This window comes from Pholcus phalangioides, unplaced genomic scaffold (genome assembly GCF_987345545.1).
Source record: "Pholcus phalangioides strain wild (caught in Gottingen) unplaced genomic scaffold, Ppha-v1.0 ptg000015l_1, whole genome shotgun sequence".
Lineage (NCBI taxonomy): Eukaryota > Metazoa > Arthropoda > Arachnida > Araneae > Pholcidae > Pholcus > Pholcus phalangioides.
The window spans coordinates 58,993,675-59,017,681 of record NW_028301608.1 but is presented as its reverse complement, the minus strand read 5'-3'; the positions used below and the strand labels follow the sequence as shown (position 1 = coordinate 59,017,681).

Sequence of the window (24,007 nt, the reverse complement as noted above, 5' to 3'; positions counted from 1 at the left end):
CATGCAAACTCGTTTGTTTTTTACCTTTTTTTTAAAATAATATATATATATGAATATAAAAATATATAAAAACACACACTGCTTACTTCACCAGAAAACACAAGAAAATGAAAAACAGCTATCAATGTCATTTATTTTTTTTTATGTAAACACAACTGCATTATAATTTCAAAATCTTCAACACATGTACTGTGTAAAAAAAAATGTGTGGCATTTTATAAGCATAAAAATTTTTCATATCAAGATATAAGAATTGACAAATTTCTTAGAAGCCAAACACATTTATTTCATTGGCCATCTTTTTAAACTTTCCTGTGACTTAGAGCTACACACTGCTATGAATTCAGAAAATTTTGTGTACCCAGACTCAAAAAAAACTTAATATGAAATTATTAATTATTCATGGCAACGATTTGTCCAACCCTGCAATATTCTTGAAGAGTGCAAGAAAAATTTATCTCGTCTTTGATACATCAAATAACATTTCCCCATAAATTGAATACAGATTGTTCTGTCTTTAACATTTAAAATTGAGATGAAACGCACATAAGTCGTCTCTCCTTCACTAAGGAGTCTTTCAAGTTACAAAGTTACATAAAACAAGTTGTATACTCTACTTACAATCACATCACATAAGTAAATTGGACCCAAGAAAGACTAGGAGACTCATCATATAGTTGGAATTGATTTTAAAAAAAACCCTGATTATGATTGGTGATCCTGTACAGAATAAACTTGCATGAAATTTCACAAAGAAATGAGAAAAAAAATTAGAACAACAAATAAATTAATTCGGTCTCTTATGGATAGATGAAAAACAAAACAAAACCATTTATGTGTTGCGAATTGAATTTGTACTTCAGAAGAAAGTAAAAAAAATATCACAGATCCTGAATAGAGTCTATTAATATTTAATTTACAAGAAAACTTCATTCGAACATGTCACTCTCATCCAGCTTGAACTGGTGTTTGTTCCTGTTCTTATGTTTTGGAGCATAATTTTTGGATTTGGAAAGCTGTTCTTCTTCGGGCACATAACACCATTTCTTATCTTTTTCCCTGAATATGAACCGACTATCTTTTGTAAGTAAGTCATCGCTGAAGGGCCTATCATATGGTAAACATTTCTTTATTATGACCGGTACTGTTCCATTATTCAGCCAATGCGCAAGAACTAATAGATAAGAGGTATCCACTTTCTTGTCCCCTTCAAGAATCCATCGAACTTCAACAGTTTTACTTTTGTCAGCAGGAATGCAACTGCATTCGCTATGAAGATGCTGCCTAACATTCGATACACGATATTTCATTGAACTCTTGATTGAACAACAGTGGATAATATAGACAGTTTCTCTGTTCCTGCCATCATTTCCAGAAAGTAACAGGTAACCGGGAGAATCAGGTGCCATGTTTTTTTCCATGCATTCAGCATCAGTAATCCATGGCGAGAGATGCATATCACAGAAATTACACACCTTGTTCCATCCTTTACATTGTTTGACAGCTTTCGGCAATGGATTAGTTTTTTGTTCCTTCCACACTGGATTTTTTGATGGATAAATCCATTTGTTAACGGTGGTTGCAAGTGTCAGAAATTCAGACTTCTCTAATACGTCTATTCCTGGCCATTGACTGGTTAGTCGAGGAAGGACACTGTAATTGAACCAATGAGCAAATAACACACAGGAATCCTTGCCGTCAAGTTGATTGAGAGTACAGGATCGAAAGTGAATTGTAGATTTTGTTTCCTTGTACGATTTATTTGCAATTCTGTTCCTCAATTCTTTCCAGACTGCATCCACACCATTATGTCTCTTTCCCGGACTGTGAATGCCAATTGAAACAACTTCTTTGCCTTGCTTAGTTTGATAAGCAAACATGTAAGCAGATGGTTTTGTCAGGGTAATTGCACCTCTATCCTCATCATCGTCGTCATTACCCACTTCCTTCCATTTGCCGAATCTTTTGTCACAAAATGAACATGCATCTCTCCAACCTTTACATGGTTCCACAAGATTTGAATCGTTCGCCATGTTTGTAGATGTTCTTTGTATTCCTAAGTAAAAAGGGAGAAGAAAACTAATTAGGGGGGAAAGCAAAATTGATATAAAGTGGAAATGTCAAAAATCACACTATAAAAAATAAAGCATGGACTGATTAATAAGTTACATTCAACATAACATCTAGTCAGGGCTTGTTTCTCGCATAGGCAAAAGAAGCATGTGCCCAGGGCCTACAAATTTTAAGCCCCCCCCCCCCCCCCAAAATTTAAGAGTTGATTCTGCATGTTCACTTTCCTCATCTTGTTAAATTTTGAATGTAAAACTGAATTCCCTGATGAAAGAAGGAAAGCAAGCAAATATTCCGCAAGATCCGATATTGAGATAGATCTACTTGTAAGGTTTTCGACAATAAATACGCAAATATGTCGGCTTTTACTTTTGACTCCAGAACATTACTTTGGCTGATGTTGAGACGACACTGTATGGGATAAGAGGTCCGCATTATTTTTTGTTCATTATATATATATACATTTACTTAAAAAAAATCAATTCAATAAGAACGAAGTTACTTGCTCCGGAATGCGGGTAAGAGAGCCCATGTATAAGACGAGGGCCACGAGAAAATACTGTCCAAAAGAGCCCATGGGCTGAAAAGAGTTGAGAAACAGCAATTGGTCTAGAGCAGTAGCAAGTCGCAAACTTAGTCTGATCTACCATTTAACACTGATATACATGTATATATATATACCTCATTACGGGGGTCACTCTAGGGAAAGCAATAATATGGCCCTTCCCCCCCCCCAAGTGGAGTGACCCGATAAATGGAGTAGTCGATGAGAGTAATTCATTAAAAAAAATGAATTTGTGAAAGCGAAATAATTTCATAATTAAAAATGACAATTTAAAATAATGAAAAAATAATTTCTCAGATAATTATTGGCAAAAATTTCATAATTACCATAAAAAAATCGGAATCAATGAAAGAAATTATTTCAGAATAAATAAAAATGTGTTAAATAAATGTGTTCAATGATTTGGGGAAACCCTGTTTAGGTAACAACAGGGAGTACCATGCCAGACTCAAAATTATACGATGGTGACTGGCCCTTAAAGCGGGCCATTAGCCAACAAACAGGCTGGGGCCCCTTGGGGACCCCCGATGAAGGGAAGGACAAGTGAGTAATGTATGTGAGGAGGTGTAAGTGCATGTTGTGGAAGGAAGGTTTGGGATTAAATTCTCTTTTCGAATAAAAAGGTCATTTAATGGTCTGTCTGTTTAAAATTTAAAGGTAACAACAGGGAGTACTATGCTACGACTTGCGCAGGCTTTATGGAAAGTTTTAACTTGGCCCGCAATATCTGAAAGGTCAAAGACTCCTGGTTTATATGATTGGATAATCAGAATAATCGCTCCTTCAAAACTATTACTTTTCGTCCAATTACCAAACAGGGATAATCTTCCAACCCTTTTGCTATCTGAGCAAGAGAACATTCTACCAATTGAATCACTTTTTTTCAAAAAGACTAAATTTATAAGATAATTGTCATGGTCACCACATGAAAGAGGGCCCCCATTGTTTTTTTTAGTTTTTTTTTACAAGTTTATCATAGAAGGCCCTGAGGAGAAACTCCAGCCTGAGTGCCTGGTTCAAGGGTTATGTGAGAATATGATTGAATCATCACCAAGGGCGTAGCCAGGGGGGGGGGACTTGGGGGTCTGCCCCCCCCCCGAAATGTGAGAAAATGACCGAAAAAAGGGAAAAAGATGGCCAAATCCATTGTTCTGTCACTTTGGTCCCCCCCCCCCCCCGAACGAAATTTCTGGCTACGCCCCTGATCATCACAGAAGAAAAATGAAAAACCAAAATGGCGAAAATTTTACTTTTTGTACTTTGAAATATCTCCCAGGCTTTGCTATGCACGTGAAGGGTGTGGGGGGGGGGGACCAGTTCCGTAGAGCAGGACCGTCTTAAGCGCACCATGGGCCAAATGATTTTTCTGTCTCCATCAGGCAAATTTACATGTATGCTCCTCAAAAATTTCAACTATATCTTATTTTCGTGAGGCCCTTCTTCTCTTGAGGCCTTGATATTGTCCCAACCACTTCTGCATATCGAGGCTCTACCGCATTCTTTTTTAACCCTTTTTCACCCATGGCCCCCTTCAGACCATTTTTTCATCTCGTAGCTCCCTTGTTTTCTTAACAGGAGGGGGTGGGGGCAAGTGTGGTGGACGAGTGGTCATAGTGAAGGACTCGCATCGCGAGGACCCGGGTTTGCACCCCACAGTCGCCGTCGGCCGAAGTTGATTTTCTGTGGTTCCTAACTTCGAAGCGTGAATGCGAGCCGATCTCCCAGTTAAAAGAATCTCACCACAAAGCGCAGAGAGCAAGAGCCCTACAACGCTAATTGCTACATTTCACTAACAATTTGAAATATAGATGACAGCACTAATTTACACACACTCACACTTCCGGCACAACTCATTCGATAGTAAATTGCCCATGGCGATAGACCGGAGTTGTGCTGTTTGAAAGAAGAAAAGATCGATATCTTATTCAGGGACCCCCCCCCCTCATTTCTATAGTTACTGTATTTGGTTCACTACAAACATTTCATAAATAAGGTCAGTCTCAGGCCCCCTAAGCTAGAGTTGTCTCGAGGGTGTTCTATGTCATGTAGTCTCAACATCATGACCTCGGGCAAAGTGATGTTGAGGGGGGGCACCCCCTAGAATTTTCTAACTTAGCTGGTAGTAGCAGCTAATAAGATTAGCTAGATTATGTAGCTCCTTTATGGTCATGAGGACCCTTAATATGGGGGGGGGGGGAGCTCCTCTCAACACAGGCAAAATGATAGTCAAGCTTCCCTCCTTCCCCTACTGGAAATACCAGCTCCACAATTTAAATTCACTAACAAATCATAGCATCAGATCTCATTATCTTAAGATGCCAGATATGCATCTGAGTCGGGTGAGGTTATGCGTTGAGATAAGCCTGGTTCTATGAGCATTTCTGCTAAATTCTGAAAGTAGTCACCTTTTCCCTCACCATATTAAAATTTTTCACTTTTGAATATTTTTTTCACAGCTCTCTGTGGTACCCTTAGCCCCCATCATGGCTCGCCTTCTATTTGACTTTCACTGGTGCCCCCCCCCCCCTTAAAGTATCGCATTCCCACAAGGGGGGCTCATAGGGTACCAGTTGAGAAACACTGATTTACTGTATTGCCTGATCTCGCTTGTACCTTTTACATCGATCACATGCCCGACTAGGGCGCATATACATGTGCATTGGCGTACGTAAAAGGGGGGGGGGGGTGTCTAAATCCCCCCCCCCCCCGAGCCAAGATTATAGTGTTATTTTGCAGGGGGAAAAAAATGAAACCCTCAGAAGGAAAAAAATCTGAAAACCCCCCTCGAGAAATTCTGCGTACGCCTATGTATATATGTTACCGCTAAAGCCCGAAATTGGCTAGTTTCATTAAATATTGACGTAGTTGATGTCCGAAATTTGGATGTTGGCCGGCCAGTTCGCGATGCGGCCGTTAATCCCTGGCTAGTCCGATAACAAAAGACATGATTCGCCTCAAATATTTGGCAGAAAAACTATATGATTATATAATTATTTTTATAGTTTTTTCTCAAATTTCACTTTTTTCTCTTGTCACATGGAGCTAAGCTAATCCAATACAACTGCTATATACATATAGAGACATGTATCACACGGTGGAGATTTAAAAAAAAAAAAAGGATTTGGCTCCTATATACCGGTCCGTCTTACAACCAGCACATCAAGCTAGGGGATTTCCGACTACTTCGCGAAATGGCCGACCAAAGTCCATTTCTGCAATTCTGACTTTGGCTAAAACTCTTGGTCAATTCGCGAAGTGGTCGGCCCCGTCGCAAATTGGCCGGCTAATGTCCAGACATTGGCCGTCAATATTTAACAAAATTGGTTAATTCGCAAAATGGCCGGCCTGTCGTAAATTGGCTGATTTCGGTGTTTGGCAGTAGCATATGGGTCATTCAGAAAAGATGGGAAAAAACTTTAACAGGTGATAGTACACACCAATACAAACAATTGTCATCAAAGAACGGATGGTCGCAAACATGAAACGCAAACGGCCGTTCCGCAAACGTTAAAATGACATTCCTGTTTAAATTTATCTGGAGACAAAGAACACCATATATGCATGCAAATGTAACCTCGGGAAGATGACGAAACATGAATTGGAGGAACGATCAAACGTGGGTTGATAATAATACCTCGTGAAAAAAAAAAATGGTTGCAAATTTTTTTTCAAAACTTTTAGCAATAAAATAAGAACATAAAAACATAATTTAACAATTTTAATTTCTAAAAGGGGAAATTTTTTTGCAGGTTCTTCATTTTTTACCAGTATTTTAATTTCTCCAAGAACATCGAGACATATAGTATAATTGTTTGTTTAACAAAATTTTCTTAAGAAAAGCAATATGTATAAATTAATTTGTAAAGTTGGACTGACAACATCAGATTAAAAGAAAGCCGAATGAATTTAATTTTTTGAAAATATATAATTATGTAAAAAAGACGAACTTACAAGTTCTCTTCCGAGATGCACCAAGCGAGTTGTTATTCGGAGGGTGGAAACGAAACTTCAACTCTAATCTCATACGTCGGCGCGCTAGTATTTATATTGATTCATTCCCTATTATTTCACAAGTTGTGCAAGAATTATTGCGAGAATTGCGCAATAGCCGAAGGGTTGCCCTAAATATGATAGCTACGGAAATAAAATGAAAAAGTCGTAAAGTTACGATAAAAATCAAAAACCATCTGTTGAATGTTTGTTGACCATATAACCCGTATTTCAGTGGAAGTTTTATATTTTAATAAAATTTTGGCCCTCCTGATAACAATACATATTTTTTTAATGAAGCTTAAATTATTATTTTTTTATTACTTTTCGAAATCGAAGAAAAAGATTGCGATATCAATTCTCTTCAGATCAAAAATGATATGAGAAAAATATCGTAAAGTTCAACTACTTACGATAAAATGCTTATGTCAAGCACAACATGGTGCAATATTTACTAATACGGATTACCACAATTGGTTACTTATCACTACTTTCAAAGTTTCGTTCAAGAGCCTTCACACGATTTTTTGTGACAGTTTCAACACGATTTCATCATCACCATCATTTTAGAATTTTATTTATATACAAAACTATATATAATTGAAGCAAAAAAAAAGTCTTCATGGACATTAAATAATGAAATCTGTATTATTTATTTAAAGTTCACAAAATATCCAAAATGCACGTATTCATATATTTGCGTACTTTCACATCATATAAGATATAACCATTCGAATTGATAAACGAACGAAAATTATTGCTTTCTGTGATCAACAAAATTAAGTTACTAAAATTTTTGAAAGAAAAAAATATTTTTAGGCTATATTGAAGGGATTTTTTATTTGATTCTATGTGTGGAATTCGAATACAAATGCCCAACGAGGTGGTTGAAAACAGATGCCCATAAAAAATATAAACGTCTCGATTCATGCCCCCCCCCCCACAAGGGGTGAGCTGACAAGGCTCCAACACTGGAGTCCGGGACAATTTTTTTGCTTTTCACGCTATACATTCATCATAAAGTGAAAGCCCGTGAAAGTCTGGTCGGAGGGCCCACAAAAGATTCCAGCCTAGGGCCCTGTTCCAGGACGTGGGGGCCATGTCTCGATTATATATTTAAATTATATCAAAAATACAGCAACCAAATAAGAGCAATAAAAAACCAATAATTATGATAAAATATAAATATACTGCTCATAAAAAAATTATGGTTGTCTTATCTAAATATAGATGGCTTCTCGATTTATCCCAATATGTTTGCCATATTTCTTTTTAAACGTGCCAATTGTGTTAGAATTCACGACCCCCGGGGGTAAGCTATTTCATTTATTCATAACCCCATATAGAGGGAAAAAAAAATCCCTGCGACACACCTCAACCTAGAATTGTCCCTTACCAATCGTACTGGTGTCCCCTTGTCGAAGCAGTTGGTTGACGGTGTATTAATAACTCATGTGGTCCATCCTATCCATCCCGTTGAAAATTTTAAATACTTCGATCATATCCACCTTACACCTGCACTCTTCCAATGTAAAATATTTAATAACTAATTCCTTTAGGCCTACTGGAAGGACTTTACAGTCCCTTCAGGTCACAAAGTGTTTGTTTGTATTATATGCGTGTATTTGTGTAATAAATACAAGAAAATACATTTCAGTCTACTTCAATGAGTTTTTCAAATTAACCTTTTATTTACAATAAAAATTACTGGCTATAATTGATAGTGTCAGAGAACAGTACAGTTCTTAGATGAGGTATTTCAAAATAACGAAATTCTTGCCCAATACTCACATTTTTGATCATTCACACTGCATAAAAAATTATTTCTCTTGATATTTTTTAGTTACTATATACTTGGGAAACTATATATATATTGTTAAGCTTCAATAAGCTATTATTGAAGCCCTATACTAGCTAAGGGTGAGGACAGGATCACAACTGTATAGTCACTTGATCAGCCGAAGCTACGTCACATTCTGTACCCTCCGTGCAGGGGCGGTTCTTGGGTTTTGCGACCACATGGGGCATCGTACAGGGGTAACGCCAAATCATGGGTAAGGAAAAAATATATATTATTACCAGAAAAAAATTTGGCATTTTTTTTCAAAGATTCAAGCTATGAATGTAATAATTTTATATATTGATGATATATTAATATTGATATATATTAATTTTTATATATTGATGGAATATTTTTATGGGCACCTTTTTCTCAGCCACCTCGTCGGGCATTTTGCCTGTTGTGGCGTTGTGTTTGTATTTAATTGGAAATTACATGGATGATTGATAATAATTTGCAGCGAAAACTCCTCTCGCTCCATCACCGCGAAACTGTGTTGCAACCCTATGAAAAAACTAATCCTTTTTACCTCTGTAATGTATCCTTTTTTTCCTGCGTACACAGGAAAAAAAAAGGTGCGTATTATATTCATAAAATATTAGGAGCTCTCCTTCACAAAATTTATTCGAACCCCCAGATTCTGGCACTTACTCTAGCCACTTTAACGACAGCAGGAAAAACATTAATTAATACAAATTGAAACTTTTTTTGAAAAATCGAATTTCAGTTTATTTTTTGGTCCAGAATTCAAAATTATTTTTAATGTCTATTTTTTGGTTGGAAGAGTTAACGAATATAAAGCACATTTTATGATTCTGACCATCAACGACTCGATAAAGTGAATGAATCCAAATCTCAGATACGACTTAGAATCAAATTATCACCATTATATCGCACGTAATACGTAAACTTTCAACTTCCCATTCAGAGAGAGAGAGAGACCTTTTTGATTTAGGTTAAATATTTTTAAACCCGTGATCAAGATTTGAAGATAACACCTATACACTTTCACAGTTTGGACTAAATTGTTTTTTCTGGTGAATAAAAAAAAAGGAAATGGTAAAAGAGACGTTCGGGTTCAAAATACAAGTGGCGCACTCTTTCACCACTATAATAAGAATATAAAGGGAGAGAGAGAGAGAGAGACCGAGGGTAAAAACATCCAAAGCGGTGTGTTCCGAAGGCCAAACATGACGCAACAGCCCTTTTTTTCTGTCTCACTTGAGCGAAGGCCGAACAATGAGATAATGATTGTGTCTACTACTTTTTTTTGATTCAGAACGAAACACATCAGAAGAGGGAGAAAAAAAGTTTCAAATCCTAAAAATAAATTAAACAACGCCCTTAATCAGAGAAACAATAATTATAGCATTTTTTTTGTAGGTTTGAAATTAAAAATCGTTCACAGCCAGTGGCGTCGGAGCTAGGGGTACATGAGCAACTACAGTTTTTGTAGAAAAAACTAAAGCACCCTGAGAATTAACGCATTTTAACGTGCATAAGGAACCCCCTGATTTTTTGGGCTTAAAATTTAGAAGAGAAACACAGTTTTCATCAAATATATTTTTTATTTAAGTTTTAAAAAATATATTTCTTTATTCATTATGGAAATCATCAAATTCCTCACCACTTTCATCTGATACACATAACAATAAGCTACATCAACCAGTGCCGTCTTAACTCATGGGTCCGGGGCCCCCTCAAGAGAAGAGCCTCACAAAAATGAAATCTGGTTGAAATTTTCCGGAATTTACCAGGTAGGGCCTCAGAAAAATCATTTGGCCCTGGAGCCTATGATGCTTTCAAGACAACAACCAGTCATTATCATCTGAGTCACTCTCATCGTAAATTGAAAGGAATTTAGTAATTTGTTAATACAGTGTCTATAATACCCTCTGCAGGGCCGTAGTGTGCCTTCTCGGGGCAGACTTTCCCTTGGGGCTCCTTTTGAAATGCTCATTATTAGGCAAAACAAATTTAAACTTTTGGGGGGTCCCCCATTCTGCTCGGGGAACGGGGCAGTATCCCGGCTGCCCCAGCTTAGTTACAGCCCTGCTTTTGAGACAAAATTTTTGGCAAAAGGTTGTACCTTGCAACACGTTAAAATACGGTAATTTTTTAAATCAGAATTGAATTTATAGCTAAAAAAAACTCAACCTGAGCACCCATAGATCTTTCTGAAACACTTTTTTTTTCTGATGCCCATGTCCGTAGCAATGTGACTTTTAGTCAATTCAAGTTAGCCATTGATACACGGTATAACTAATAACCCCCCCCCCCCCCAAAAAAAAAATGTCTATTCAAAAAGCCTCATATGAATATATAATCTCTGAAATAGTGAATAGTGTCGCCATATATCATTGTCACGAAAGGCTCCCGGGTGGGCCCACGCGCTGAGACGGCCTTGTCAAGATTTAAAAAAAAGGTTACTAAGTTTAAGGAAAAGAACTAAAGGCCATTAAAAAAACGAGCAACTGCTTGAAATATTGAGTCATTATCTCAGGCGAAGAGCAGAAATGTTTTTGCGGGCTTTGATTTTCTTCTGAATTTCGATTAAAAATGAAGAAAGAGATCAGTACCTGGAATTCCAGGTAAAGCCGTATTAGCCACATCCATGAATAGTCGTGTAATATTTCAAATAAAAGACTCAACTCTTCATTTTAAAATTGGTCAAAATGTTTCTTTAATAGAGTAAATAAATAATATTTCGAATTGAAAATTTCTCGTTTTTCGCAAAAGAAGAAATTATATTTCTTCATACAGTGGAACCCCGAAGTAAATGCCACTATTCATTACGCAGAATTCTGGCGCTATAACTAGTTTGGCGTTATATCTGGTATTAATTGAAACATATATATATATGTATAGGCGTACGCAGAGAATGCCCCCCCCCCTCAACCCGATCAAAAATAATTCTGAATATCTTTGTAAAATGATTAAAACATTTGAAAATCATAAAATGGAAATACATTAATATGCTATCATAATTTGTTCTATTATAGTTTGTGTAAAAAAAAAAGTTGGTAACCGAGAATTCTCTGGAGAAATTCATTGTGCCTCCTCCAAAGGTTAATTCAGCTTATGCCAGGGCTGGACAAATCCTAGGCATCAGGTCGCATAAAAAATTGAGATTGGCTTCTAGTTTCTTTTGATAACTGAAGTCTCTCGGGACCACAAAATTTTATGAAATTATGTCAGCCTGTCTGTTAGAATGGAAAGGGGTTCCTAAGTCCCGTAGAAGTCACAGAATACACTATTTTGTATCAATTAAGTGTCGAGGGGAAAAAAAAAGGCTTGGCGCCTATGAAATTTTGCTGGTGCCTAAATATTTTCCAGAGTTGTTAGGTCCTGGCGTGCGCCACTATATATATATATATATGTTGAAGATTTGCTGATAGAAAAGTTGTGGCGGTATATCGGGGTTCGACTGTAGATATTATTTACAAGACGGGCAAAAAAAGTAGGATGTATGATAAGTTGAGCTGCGCAATACAAGTAATCAAGGATACACAGTGATAACAGATTTCCTTCATAATTTTGTCAGTCACGGCAAGAAATATCGCTAAGATATGTAAATACAGCTGCGTATTTGAGTCTAACTGCGTGTTATTTCTTCGCAACATCAGTTTGAGCTTGAATTCTTCAGATATCGACGGAATAAAGGGAGTTTAAATACTACATCCTTTAGGAAGGATGTGTGTGACTGGATTTATATTTCCCCCTTTTTTTCCCTTCAATAACAAAAAGTTTATAACTTCCAAGGAATGATTCAGTTTTCATGATTCATCATATCCAGTCATAAACTTGGAGAATGAGAAACACTGACGCAACACCCCTCTACATAGACACATACACACACAATTTTCGCTTGTTCAGCCAATATTTATGAAAAAAAAAAAAAAAAAAAATTCAGCTGATCTCTTCCCCTGCATGGGAAAGATCTTCCAGATTTCTCCCATGCTTTGAAATCTCTTGTTCTTTTCGCAATGTGTGGATACAGTAATACTATAAATACATCCCCCCCACTGAGAGAACACATAACACTTTCTCCCAATATTAAAGAAGTGAAATCTCCTTATTTAAGAAAAATTCCCACGTTAATTATCACAGCGCCCAAGTATGATAATAAACTTGTTTCTGATAGTTTATAGGTCGATTGATTTTGCTGATTGACTGATCCTTCTCTAATAATACATTGACTAGGCTACAGATTGATCCGTATTCTGGATGATTAATCGTTACTTTTCGCAAGAACTCATCAAATTCAAGGATTGGTTCATGTTGTGATTCAGAAGATAATAGCAACCAGCAAATAAACTCCGAAAATTCACTCTCGGGGTCTAGTTTGAAAGCACGGTCTATTCGAGCTTTACAGTCACATACTGGAATAATGAAACATTTTATGGAAGATTGGTTTGGATCACAATCTGAAATGCAGTAGGGATTATCGCTTAGTTTGGGCAATGATGATCCGAGACTCAGCTTGACTAATAGGTTATCAATGTCTTGCACGAAATTGATTTTATAATTGAAGTTGCTTTTAAATCGGTTGGTGATGTTATTGTATGTAATGAGGGGAATTTTCACAAACCTAACAGAGCCGCTGCTGTTTTTCCAGGAGTAATTGAATTTGCATTTCTCACTGAGTACGGATGACGATAATTCACAGATCGGCAAAGAGATTGCGCCCTTCTTCTCGCTTATATAACATTCGGAATGCCTGCAGTTTCTTTTCGCGTGTTTTCTCACTCTGGATTCTGCAGTCACTTCATTCTTCCTTGAGCATATTAGAGAACGACCGCTCATTTCGTCTAGAACTTCCGTATTTGAATCAGTTTCAGGTGGTAGATTCGGTATGGGATCCAGTGTGTCTTCGTCAGTTTCGTTCAAGTTCTGATCAGCGTAAGGATTTTGAACTTCGTCTCCGAGGCGTGTATTTTCAGTTCCTTTCGACTTGTTAGTTAGGATTTCCATGACGGCTTTGCAAAGCGCCAAAACATCTGATGAGTCAGAAACATCGAAAAGCTTCGCCAAAGCCGTGTTTTCACCATAGGCGCTGACACATCGCTGTTGTAGAACACTAGTCACGTTCTCGACGAGGCTGATGTCCAGATTACTCAGTATCCCTTGTAGAAAACAATCTCTCACTTGTTTCATGAGTGGATCGTTTTCGGAAAAGAAAGACAAGCTACTGATCTGGATCATCTCATCAGTCATCAGGGCCTGGCAGATAATCTTTTGGATTTCGTCGAATTTCATCGATATTAGAGTCGGCAGGTCCATCATGCCGAGACATTCAATGTCTTTGAAATAATCCATGAACGAAGTGAGGTTCCACGACTGGTCGACATCTAGGAAAGAACAATTCCTATTGGTGAGATTCTTTTGGATTCGGTCCAGTCCCATCGACTGCTGGATTCCGTAGGAAAGCGAAGAACAGCTGGAGGTGATCAGGCAAATGATCACTAGGGCTCTGGACACCACCGAGCAAACTGTATCGAACATTGGGGAGTTCGCATCCGATGGGGTATCCGTTTTCGATCTCTTAAATTCGTGGTTCGAGTCGGCGTTTCTCGTTAGATTCAGCGAATCCAATTTGTTCTTGACCGACGGGAAGAAATGCAGGATGTTTTTGACGAAGGGAATGAACGTCGCCATATCAGAAGAATAGACAGTCTTCTCCACGATCTTGTAGCGACTCATTATTTGCATGGCTTTGATCTTGACGTCGCGGTCGAGCCCTTGGAAGACAGATTCGGCGAGATTGTTGTCTTGATTCCTGACGAATTCGTAGTTGTTGAGGAATCGCAGCTCGGAATCGGTGAACGCCGTGAGCAAGCGTTTATTCTGGTAGTCTTCGTCGACATCTTCAGCCCTGTAGCGAATGCTCCTCCCTTCCACAGCCCTTTCGGGCAGTTTGTCTTCCTCGACGTGGTAGTCCTCGTGCTCTTCGAGACAGTCCATAAAATCCCTGAGTTCTTCCGGAAAAACACCAGAGAAATACCTGATGTAGTTCCCGAAACCGTACAGCAACACCCTCATCGTCGAAGCGATGAAAGCCGCCACCAGAGACGAGTGGGGTTTCTCGTTGCACAGTCTCGGCCAGTCGAATATTCTTTGGATCCTGCGGCCTTTCGATACACTGCTGTCGGATTGACAGGGGTCGTCCATGGAATCGACGCATTTCGTGATTTTCACGATGTCGTGGAAATGCAGAGTATGTTGCAAGCACATGGTCTGAAAGCTCTGGTATAGTTTCTTCCGGTCACTGTCGGGGATCTCAATGGGGAGCCGGTACATCTCACCGACGTGGTTGTGGCATATGTTGATCCAGTTCGGGGACGACAGGTACGTGATGACATCCAGCGATTCGACCAACGCTCTATTGGACCGTTCCATCAAGCTGTCCTGGATGCGATCGATCATCTGCTTCGATCCGGGGGGATCGAATAAAACCGCGCTGGAATCGTAGCTCCTGGAGATGTCGCTCAGAGCGACGAATATGCCCTTGTCGCTCTTAAGCTCGCAGTACTTCGCCGAGAACGTCGTGATCGCGGCGTCGTAGCCGCCCAGGGAGTGGCCCGTGAAGTACAGCTGGATGTTGGTCTTCCTCTCGTCGTTGACCTCCCTGAGCACCGACACTATCCTGTCGGTGAATGTGACGGCGGAGTCGATGTGCACAGACCGCTGATTCGCGTACACGCACTTGACGTCCGCCACGATGTCCGACATCGACTTGGTTCCCCTGTGGGCGACTATGACTTGGTGGGTGGCGGGGTTCCAGAACGCCGCGCCGCAGTAACCGCTGGTGAGGGCGTCGAACCCTTTCTCGAGGAACTGGTTCCACCCACCGCGGTTCTGCGCCGCCGTCAGCAAGTACCACTCGTCAACCGGAGACGTGTCCATTCGTTTCCCGACCAGACCCGGATCACAGATGTCATCGTCGTAGACCTTCGCGGCGAAGGTGGCGAACACCCCGACGGCTGGCACGGGTATTTTCTTGACTAGGAAGCGCTTCCTCTCTTCGGCGCCCATCACGGCCGGCAACGAGTCGAGGATGATCTCCTTGAAGTTGTCATCCGTCAGTTCGAGGTACTTGTCGAACCTCAGTTCCGAAGACTCGATCTGCCTGCCCAAGCAAACCATGTTGGAGACTCGTTTTTCTTTCGGTTAAGGAACAATTCGGAAGACAGCACAGTTCTTCAAACGAAAAAAAACAGATAGAGAGAGAGAGAGAGAGAAACGCGTGGGAATGAACCGGCTTGACCCTTACTATTGGGAGCTCGCTTGAAATGCCGCCGCGGATTTTCAACTCTCCGAGATCTTCACCTTTGTATTTACATTTTTTTCTTTTGCGCTCGTGATTTTGTAGCAGATAGCCCCAACGCAGCGGCGACGGCGACGACGAAGCGATCAATAACAACGCCGAGAAAGAAATAATAATAATAATATCCCGGATAATGGCCTCATTCCCATCAGATATTCATCCGGCTCGTGTTTAATCTGATCGAAGACATATTTAACGGAATAGGAAAAAAAAAAGTAAGAGAAAGAGATAAAATATTTTTTTTTTACCAGAGCCTTTTTATCTCCATCCTGCTTGAATTCAACGTGGAGAGAAAATGATTATCGTCATCATCATCGGGTAGTTGCTGCCATCTATCAGGTAATTATATTACTACAGATGTATAAACGAATTGAAATCCAAGATCGATACACGTGCTGACATCTAGTACATACAACAAACACTGCAAAAACAATTTTTTTTTCTTGAATCGCGGACTATTTAGATTTCATAATTTTAGTCATGTATTACAATAAATATTTACAAATACAAATACAAATACAAATAAAATTTAGTTTATATTGTATTACGAAAAAAACACAAAACAAAAACGAAAAACAAACAAACATAAAATAAGTACAACTCTGTGAAATTAATTTATGAACAATATAAAAATAAGGAATTATTTCAATTTTAAAGTTATGTATCTTTAGGCTGACCATATTTCTTCGAGGAAATACGGGATATTAGGATTCCAAATACGGGAAAATACGGGACATTGCCAATTATCGCCAAAAACGACGACAAAACCAAAGTTGCCAAATATTGTTGCAATTGCGGAAAACTCACAATGGCGGGAAATGACGCATTACTGCAAATTGCAGTGGATTAAAACGTATTCCACGAAAAAAACCCGTTCAATATTCTCATATATAGTTATAATTATCATAAAATAATTTATGAGTTGAAGGATAATGTCATTCTTTGACTTCAGTAAAGAATAAAAATTCAAGTAGGCTTCGTGTAAAATACGGGAAAATGCGGGACACTTTTGCCAAAAAATCGGGACCACCAAAAAAACAGAACATACCGGGACTCTCCCGGGAAAAACGGGACGTATGGTCACCCTAAGTATCTTGATCTCTCCAAAGGAATACGAGGTAAATTTTTTTTTTTAAAATAGAAAAAAAAAGAAGAATAAATTAGAAAAAAAAAAAATTGGAAAAAATATATATTGTGCATTTCTATTTACAAATACAAATCCACAACAGGCAAAATGCCCAACGAGGTGGCTGAGAAAAAGATGCCCTTAAAAATATGGATGTCATATATACTGTATATATATATGTCCCAAGCATCACAATTACCTTAAAAAAAAATTGATTTCAATACTTAAAATAAACGAGGTAGTAAGTGAAACCCCTTAGGCCACATTTTACTGGCGAATCGTTGATCTTGGAGGCATATTTCTACTTAAAAAAAAAAATATCCTTAAAAGTCCCAATGCTTTGGGGTCATTCAAGTATTACGTCAGCATCAACGGGGGTTTCTGATTTGTTGACTTTCGATTACGAGGGGGGGGGGGGGGTGGGTGGGTCTCGGATAATTCTTACTTACGTCATCAACCACCCTTTATGAAAATATGCGAAATTCTTAATGGCATCTTACTCGGTGCGCCAAAAGCAAGAAAAAACTTTTGATAGTTTGTGGGCACCTGAAGTAACATTCTCCTTACTGATAAGTCTCCCGCAGAGCCGCTTTGGTGATCTCTAAATGTTTCACTGATCCTTCAAGTGCTCTGGAAATGTGTCTGGGTCACTTAAGTGCTCTGGAACTGTGCCACGTATCACTCAAGTGATCTGTTAATTACACCGTGGATCACTTAAGTAATCTGGGAATGGCAGCAGGTAACTTGAGCGATGTAGAACTGAACTGGGTGTCACTTAAGTTCTCTAAAACTGTGCCACATGTCGCTTAAGGGATCTCTAAATGTGCCGCAGATTGCTTTAAGTGTTCTGGAACTGCCATAGGTCACTTAAGTAATCTATGAATGTGCCACAGGCCTACTTGAGTGATCTGAAAATGTCACTGGCTACTTAAATGCTCTGGAATTGTGTCATGAGCCACTAAAGGTCTCACTACTCTTTCGAGTTGAAAAAGTCTAATTTTCAAAAATGATTTCAAAAAATATTTCATTTGATCGCAAATAAAATACTAAAAGTTACGTGTCAATCATTTAGTTTGTTCTTTCATAATTAAAGAAATACTGGATTATAGTGTAAACGTATACTAGAAAAAAGCACTTTGAATGCAATTTTCTCAGATTGCAGTTTTTGAGCTCATCCGTAAGATTTAAAGAAAACTACTGCCCAAAAAATTATGAATTTTTCAGAATAGTCGATGTGTGTTAATAGAATGGACCTCGGATTTAGCAATTGACTAATGGGAAGTATTTTCTAAAAAATTTTGAATTTAGATTTTTGAAATTTATATATTTTTTAAAAATTCACACACACACACATTCAAACTTTAAAAATTCATAAAATTCTACTAACACATATTGACTAAACTTTCCTGTAAAAATTCAGAATTTTTTTTTTGGGACAGTAGTTTTCTTTAAATCTTACGGATGAGCTTAAAAACTGCGATCTGAGAAAATCACGTTCAAAGTGTTTTTTCCAGTATTTTTTTTCTTTCTTTAATTATGGAAAGAACAAACTAACCAATTGACACGAAATATTTAGTATTTTATTCACAATTAAATGAAATACTATGAAGAGGGATGTTTGACTTGTATGCTTCCTTTGAAGAAACATAAACCACTTTAAATTTCTTTTATAGATTACATTACCTTCTTTTTTATAATTCAATGTTAAAAAATTTTAACCTAAACTCAAAATTCTGAAGAAACAAGAATATATGCAGGGTGTTTAATAAATTCTAAATTTTGACTAGCATTGAAAGATTTGGCAAAAAAAGGAAAAAAATTTTTTTTTTGAAAGATGTATTGCCTACTTTATATATAAAACACACATTCTCTATTCTACCTGCTAATTTGATTGTTTAAATGTTAACTTGCAGCCATACTGTTGAAAGGTTTTGGCTAAAAATTGTTAGAATTCAGGGTTCATGCAAAATTTCCTAAATAGAAATTAAAGTCTTGAGAAGTTATGGCAAACTTATAAAAGTTTTACAGCAAAAAAAAAAAAAAAAAAAAAAAGGGAGGGAGGGCACATATGCAAATTTTAAATCTTTTACACAAATTTTCACTCTTCACAAAAATACAGAACAGTTTAGAGATTATACAACATTTATTCAATATAACATTACTGATGGTTTACATGTAAAAAATGTCTTTCAAAGTGTATGAAAATGTCTTTCAAAGTGTATGAAAATGTCTTTCAAAGTGTATGAAAATGTCTTTCAAAGTGTATGAAAATGTCTTTCAAAGTGTATGAAAATGTCTCTTAAAGTGTATGAAAATTCTTCCGAATCCGACCAATGTTCCGCATTGAACTTGAATGCAGTCAACCTGTAAAAAGGGGGAAAAAATTATTCAAACTTCAGTTTCAAAAATTAATGAAAATTTTTAAAGACATACAATTAGATTTTTTTAGGATGAAATGTATTGTTATCCATTATAACTAGGCAAATTAGATTCAGTAAAAGTCAGAGCTCGATGAATACCAGGTCACCGTGGTGAAACATTTAGTTGGTAGCTAGATTTTGCTCGATTTGTCACAACCTAGTGAAAATCCTATATTATAATAATGAACTTCATATTACTGTTTAGTGTTTTTTTTTTTCATAGTATCAACCCTTTAAACGGCAATTAAAAATCGCTAATACTCCCCCACAAAATGCCATATCTTTTTCAACGAAGTAAGTAGGCTTTCTTCCAATTTTCATTACATACCCTATGGGGTATAGGGAAAAGTCAACTATATAGAGAATAGGGGGTATAAAAAAATTTTTTTTTTATTTAAGAAAATTTTAGATTGTATTATTTTTTCATGACACTATTTCAGGTTTCCTATAGAGTTACAGTAGTAACGCCGAGGTTGATGTCACAGCATGATTCAAATGACGTCATCGAAAGCGAAAGTTGAAGAGGGAGAAGACCCCGAGATTGGCACAATGTTATGGCGCAGTACGTATCCGAAAATTGCTAATGGCGCAGCAATCCCATCCCTGTTTATTGTAAATGACCATTTCATCCAGGGTCGTAACTAAGATTTTTTGTGAGGAGAGGCAAACATGAGAGATTTTACTGCCTTCCCCACTTCAAATTTTGATCATTTTGTGCTGGTGTTCTTTCCTGATATTTGCCGCCCCCTAAAGTTTGGCACTCGGGGCAGTTTCTCTCCCCTCCCCCCCGTTCCGGCCCGGATTTCAAACATTTGTTTTTACTCTTTTCTGGTTCTATTGAGCTTGCATTTCATGAATTTTAATGTGAATAATTAAAGGAGATCAGTGATACTGTGTATCAGTTGTCATGATTAAACAAACGTGGATATTTGTGTAATACCAATTACATAGCAGTGGAATATGGTAGCCTTGGTCGATAAGATACTCGCAAACTGTGCCACAAGATGCTCAGAGATTTTGTGCGTTCAATACCCTCTTTTGTCTTTGCCAGTGCCTCTTCTAATAGAAGGGAAAAACAGCGCCATGCAAAAACAGCGCCATGATGATCAAACAGCAAATTGCTATTTAAGAAAGTCTGTACAACAAACGTTACGCGTTCGAACATCTCAGTGAGAAATAAAAAAGCCGTTCGGAGTCGGCTGTGAACTGTATAAGTGACGGTCGGTCCTGTTGTGAGAAAATGAAGGAGTGGAAAAAAAATTAAATGAGATTTTTTTCATTCTCCTGAAGCTATGTGTATAATACTGTATAATCCCTTGGCGACTTAACATGCAACCAGCAATCAACTTCGATGATGGAAGGGAACGCCAGTTTTCTTGCCTCTCGATAAGAACATCGCCATTGATATTTTCAAAAACAGAACTGCACTTGAACATCATTCCTTCGCTAAAGCCGGGTTTTCCTAGGAGCAGGTTCTCTATGGTGCGTGCAGCGTGAAAACGCTTATTGGTCAAAAAACCTGAATTTCTAGGTTTCAATCAATCAGCATTTTCACTCTGCACACGGCGCAAAAGTTCTACTCCTAGGAAAACCCGGCTTAACGTCAACTTCCAGTAATAGAACAGTCACATCCTCATGGGCTTTTTTATCACCTCCAGAGTACAGCAACATTTTCACCGGTGGATGATAAGAACTGAATACCTCTTTCCTACCCTTGGCGCCAATGCTTGTATTCATTTGGCTAAACTTTCGAACCTCCCAATTCAGATCAAAGCATTTTGACGACTGTTCTTTTGCGACAAACTTAATCATCTTTACGGCAACTTTTCACAAAAGCAGTTCACTAGTTGACTTTTGCGATGACCCCAATCGCAAGGATCTCGGAGATTTTCTAGCGCGAACTTGCTACTTGATGAAGAAACAACACATTGCTCAAGGCGCATGCGCAGAACTGGAATCTCCACTGTGACGGTCGGTGCCAGAAGATGATCTTTTGTTGCCATTTATTGAAACAAAAACTTGATCAGAAAAACCAAAAGACCATATTGTCTATATTTTACTGTATAAAATACAGCCTATTACAGAAATAACTGCACTGGACTATCCATCCAAAATTTTCTATTTAAAGCCGGGTTTTCCTAGGAGCAGAATATCTGCGCAGTGTGCAGCGTAAAAACGCTGATTGGTTAAAAACGGGAAATTCAGGTTATTTTGACCAATCAGAGTTTTCACGCTGCACGCGCTGTAGAAACCTGCTTCTAGGAAAACCTGACTTTAGCTTTCGTTAAACGTCATCTTCGTTAAGCCTCCTTTTGAGCTGGGCATGGGGGAAAAACTTCTTCCGATTCTGGTCTGGTTAGAACTCTTTAATACATATATGAAGGCGTCTTAGGTCTGGTCTGGTAAACGTCATCGCGCGATGGAAACCCCCACTCGTATAGAAGTGGCAGCGAACGACTCATCACAATGACGTCATAGCGCGGAGGCATTCTGCCCTAGGTTGCGGTAAGGCGACTGGATACGGGGTAGTGCCCTTATTGTAGTGGCTATAGGTTGCGGCATTCCGTAAAAACGCGTCGTTTCGAACGAACAAGTCGCGATACTCGTCATAACGGTAATACAGAAAAATGCGTCCTATGAAAAAAAAAAAGCCCGCAACCTTCCTTAAGAGAGTAATGCGAATTCCTTGAAATCCCAGGTCGACTCATTCATCGAGCGGAGAGTGAGACCAACATCATAGATTAAGAGATCTTTAAGTAATCAATTTTTTTTGGGGATATAAAAATTAATGGGGGGGGGGGGGAACTAACATCTGTGTCATAATTTTTTCAACATTTTTACCTAACAACGATACTTCAATAACACGCAAAAAAATTATGAAAAATCAAAACTCTCCTTGTTTTTTGAAATATCCGTTTTGGTATTTAATGACCCATTGGGATGGTACTACACTGGAACTTCAGAAATACATTTACAGATCCCCCGAGCGATCGGCGGTACGGTTTCGAGGGGTCAATTCAGCGACGAACTTTAGAAATACATTTGTAGATCCCTCGAGCCATCCACGGCGCGGTTTCGGGGGGGGGGGGGGGCATTTCAGCGACGAATTATTGATATATTCAACTTTATTCAATTAAATTTAATCAAATTCACATTTAAAGTCTTAAAAAAACGCACATAGTACAACTATAAGGTAATTCGATAAAATTAGAATTTAACATCAAATTGTCGCCAAGAAAACTCAATACGCCAGATATTCAAGCAGGAGAGCGCTCTTGCATTATTTAAGGTGTCACAAGTTGCTCTTCCTGATGCACAAAAGCGTAGAAGAGGAATTTTTGTTTTTCCTTATAGGAGAGAGAGAAAGTGGGGTTACTGTAAAAAATTCCTACCGAGAGAGTAACTTATTTGGCAACCATTTCTCTTCGTCGCAAAATAGCGAAAACTTTTTTTTTTCGTACATCGAATAATTTTTATATAAGACTAGCTGATACCCGGCGACGTTGCCCGCCCGTAAAAAATGTATATATGTATAGCTTATTAATTACTTCTTAATCAAAAAAATTTCTGCATCAAGTAAGAGAAAATTACTTTTATATTTAAATATTTTAATCAAAATCTTCAGGCAATCGCTTGTGAATACACAATATTTTTTCTTTTTCCATCTGGTGTGTAGATGTACAAATTTTTGCTATTACCAACACGCGAAAAGGTGACGAAAAGGTGTGAAAAACAGGGCTCAAGTAAGTTGATACCTGCCACTGCTAACGACTGGCCTTGCGCTTTGTTGATTGTCATGGCAAAAGCTAAACGAATCGGGAACTGTAATCGCTTGAAAGTGAATGGCATTTCTTCGGTGATGATTGGGATACGTGGAATGAAGACTTCTTTTTCTTTGTAACATCCAGTTAGAATCGTTGCTTCGATGATGTAATTGTGCAATTTCTTCACGCAGAGTCTGTTGCTATTGCAGAGCATTGGTGTTTCCAAATTTCTCAAAATCATTATAGGTGCTCCGACTTTGAGGGTCAAGTTGTGTGGTGGCACACCCGGAATATCCAAAGAGTTCAGAAATTCTGCAGGATACAGAACTGTCTGCGCTGTGTCTGTGACAGTGTCAACCGATTTGTAAGATGTGGAGTCTCCCGAAATAATTTTTAGGATTTTTCCGTTGATCTTGTTCACACTGCCATTTTTCGGTGCCAGAATCGCACTCTCACAAAGCCACTCATGGTTTCGGTGATTTTGTTGAATGTTTGGGAAAACGTGGTCTGCAAGTTCTTGAACTGAGTTTATATATATAATAACTGGCAAAATCCAGTTGGGAACGTTATCAGTCTAGTGCTTGGGTCTACGGGAATTCTTCCATTGCCAAGTTTGATCAACTGATGTGAAAATGATAGCGGTGCTGAGTCATTTTGCAGTTGAGCTCGCATGTTGGTGGATAATGATAATTTTTTAGCTTCGTGCCAGAGTGTTGATGTCCTAACAAACTCGAGGCGACCACCGATAGACAGCACACCACCTTCACTTCCAACCCATCTCACTAATGGCAGTAAATTGCAATGTAGCGATATGGCCAGAGTTGGTGTTTGGTGAAGTAGAGTGCTGATGATTTGAGGCAAGCATTGAGTTCATCAGCTGGCGTTGAACATTTTTATTCCCAGTT

General features: G+C 38.3%; 1 protein-coding gene across 2 annotated transcripts; it reads right to left on the bottom strand.

Annotated features, from left to right (window-relative positions):
* Positions 1 to 113: 113 nt before the first annotated feature.
* On the bottom strand, positions 114 to 16,109 carry LOC149076309 (uncharacterized). Of its 2 annotated transcripts, none has more exons than XM_089243869.1 (2): positions 16,041 to 16,109; positions 114 to 2,056 (listed from the first exon to the last, which is right to left on the bottom strand). In XM_089243869.1, exon 2 carries the CDS (start codon positions 2,031 to 2,033, stop codon positions 930 to 932), a length of 1,104 nt encoding a protein of 367 aa, XP_089099995.1. In that variant the 5' UTR covers positions 2,034 to 2,056; positions 16,041 to 16,109; the 3' UTR covers positions 114 to 929. The 2 variants fall into 2 exon arrangements, with proteins under 2 accessions (XP_089099995.1, XP_089099994.1); XM_089243868.1 differs by lacking the exon at positions 16,041 to 16,109 and adding an exon at positions 6,587 to 6,668.
* Between the last annotated feature and the right edge of the window lie 7,898 nt (positions 16,110 to 24,007).

Bases quoted from the DNA above. Each gene is read 5' to 3' on its own strand.
- LOC149076309 (XM_089243869.1), bottom strand. From the start codon at position 2,033: ATGGCGAACGATTCAAATCTTGTGGAACCATGTAAAGGTTGGAGAGAT.